Below are 1,330 nucleotides of genomic sequence, written 5' to 3' on the forward strand. Positions count from 1 at the left end.
GCCATCCTATCGGATGTCCTCTCGGCTAACGAAGTATTATCTTGTTAACTGTTAAAGAATAAATTACATTGCATTTTTATGATTGCTAAATCTATAACGGGTAAAAATAACTGATATCAGCTTAACTTTTTCAATATGAAAAGAAGATTATTCAAGTATAACTATCGTTTTAATAATTAAGAAAAAATATAAAAAGGTTTTTATCTTCTACATCCACACTGTATCAGATTCGGAACGGTGTGGGTTCGATTTCAACTTTTAAGTGCTCCCACACCAAAACCCAACGCAAAAATACGTGAGGCTTTGAAGAATGTTGTTAGGAATATTGCTTAGTACCAGCCAATTAGTAATAGTCCATAAGTACAAGTACACAAACTCTACAGTACAAGCACTTATACATTTTGTTTCTTGATCAGTGATATTGCATAAGTTTAAAAGTAAAAAATTATCTGGCAGAATTGTATAAGTCTCTGAAATTGTTCCAAGTACAAAGTACAAGATTAATAGTATTAGTTTGTACTTTATTATGAAACAGGGCCCAATAGTACAAGAGCTCAAGAGAAAAGAATGGATACAATAAGTTTAACACTAATCATACCAAGACTTAATATATACCTATTTCTACCATAGCGGGTCAAATGACCCGACTTTATGTTTCATGCTTGAATGTATGAAATATGGATGTTAGGAAGGAAATAAAAATATAAATTAAATTTATTATAATTAAACAAAATAGTTACAAAAGCAAAAAATAAAAACTTGTGCTCTTCCAGGTGTGCCACCTACTTGCATTTGTTGCCAAACAGATCCATCATTCGCAACATTTTGTTCATTTATTTCTACTTCACTTTCATCCGAACTTGAGAGTAATCTTATTCTTTTTCGACCACTACATACATTCACAATATTTTCCTCTTCATCGTCAGTATCTGTAGAATCAAACTCATTTTTATTTGCAACCAATATATCTTCATTTTCAGAAAATTCATCTTCACTAATTTCTGAAAACTCTTCGCCAATATTATTTATATCGTCTAAGAACTTGTACTGTCTTGTTTGCTTCAACATTTCTCTGGGTAAAAAATGATCTGTATTACTATAGCTATCAAAATAAAATATAAGCTAGGTACTTACCAAGACTTTCAATTTTTGCACTTTTTCTTACACTAAAAAGCTATTTTCAATCTAAAATTTGATATTTTCTTGAAATTATTCTGAGCTATTTTCGTTGAACTACTTTACGCAACAGTCTTTGGAAGAATGTGCAACTTACTGACTACAAATATGACTAGATAATCTCATAAAACAAAAAAATTCTCTCCGGGTCAAA

The 1,330-nt window shown here is 30.5% G+C and overlaps 1 protein-coding gene across 1 annotated transcript; it reads right to left on the bottom strand.

Annotated features, from left to right (window-relative positions):
- Positions 1 to 723: 723 nt before the first annotated feature.
- LOC136795719 (uncharacterized) lies at positions 724 to 1,068 on the bottom strand. The gene has a single exon (XM_067047226.1). It carries the CDS (start codon positions 1,066 to 1,068, stop codon positions 724 to 726), a length of 345 nt encoding a protein of 114 aa, XP_066903327.1.
- Positions 1,069 to 1,330: the final 262 nt, after the last annotated feature.

Source organism: Halyomorpha halys, unplaced genomic scaffold (assembly GCF_000696795.3).
Source record: "Halyomorpha halys isolate HHAL.00 unplaced genomic scaffold, Hhal_1.1 Scaffold1335.1, whole genome shotgun sequence".
NCBI classification, from domain to species: Eukaryota; Metazoa; Arthropoda; class Insecta; order Hemiptera; family Pentatomidae; genus Halyomorpha; species Halyomorpha halys.

What these genes read in the sequence shown, in the direction of transcription:
- LOC136795719 (XM_067047226.1), bottom strand. Translation starts at nt 1,068, where the DNA reads ATGTTGAAGCAAACAAGACAGTACAAGTTCTTAGACGATATAAATAAT.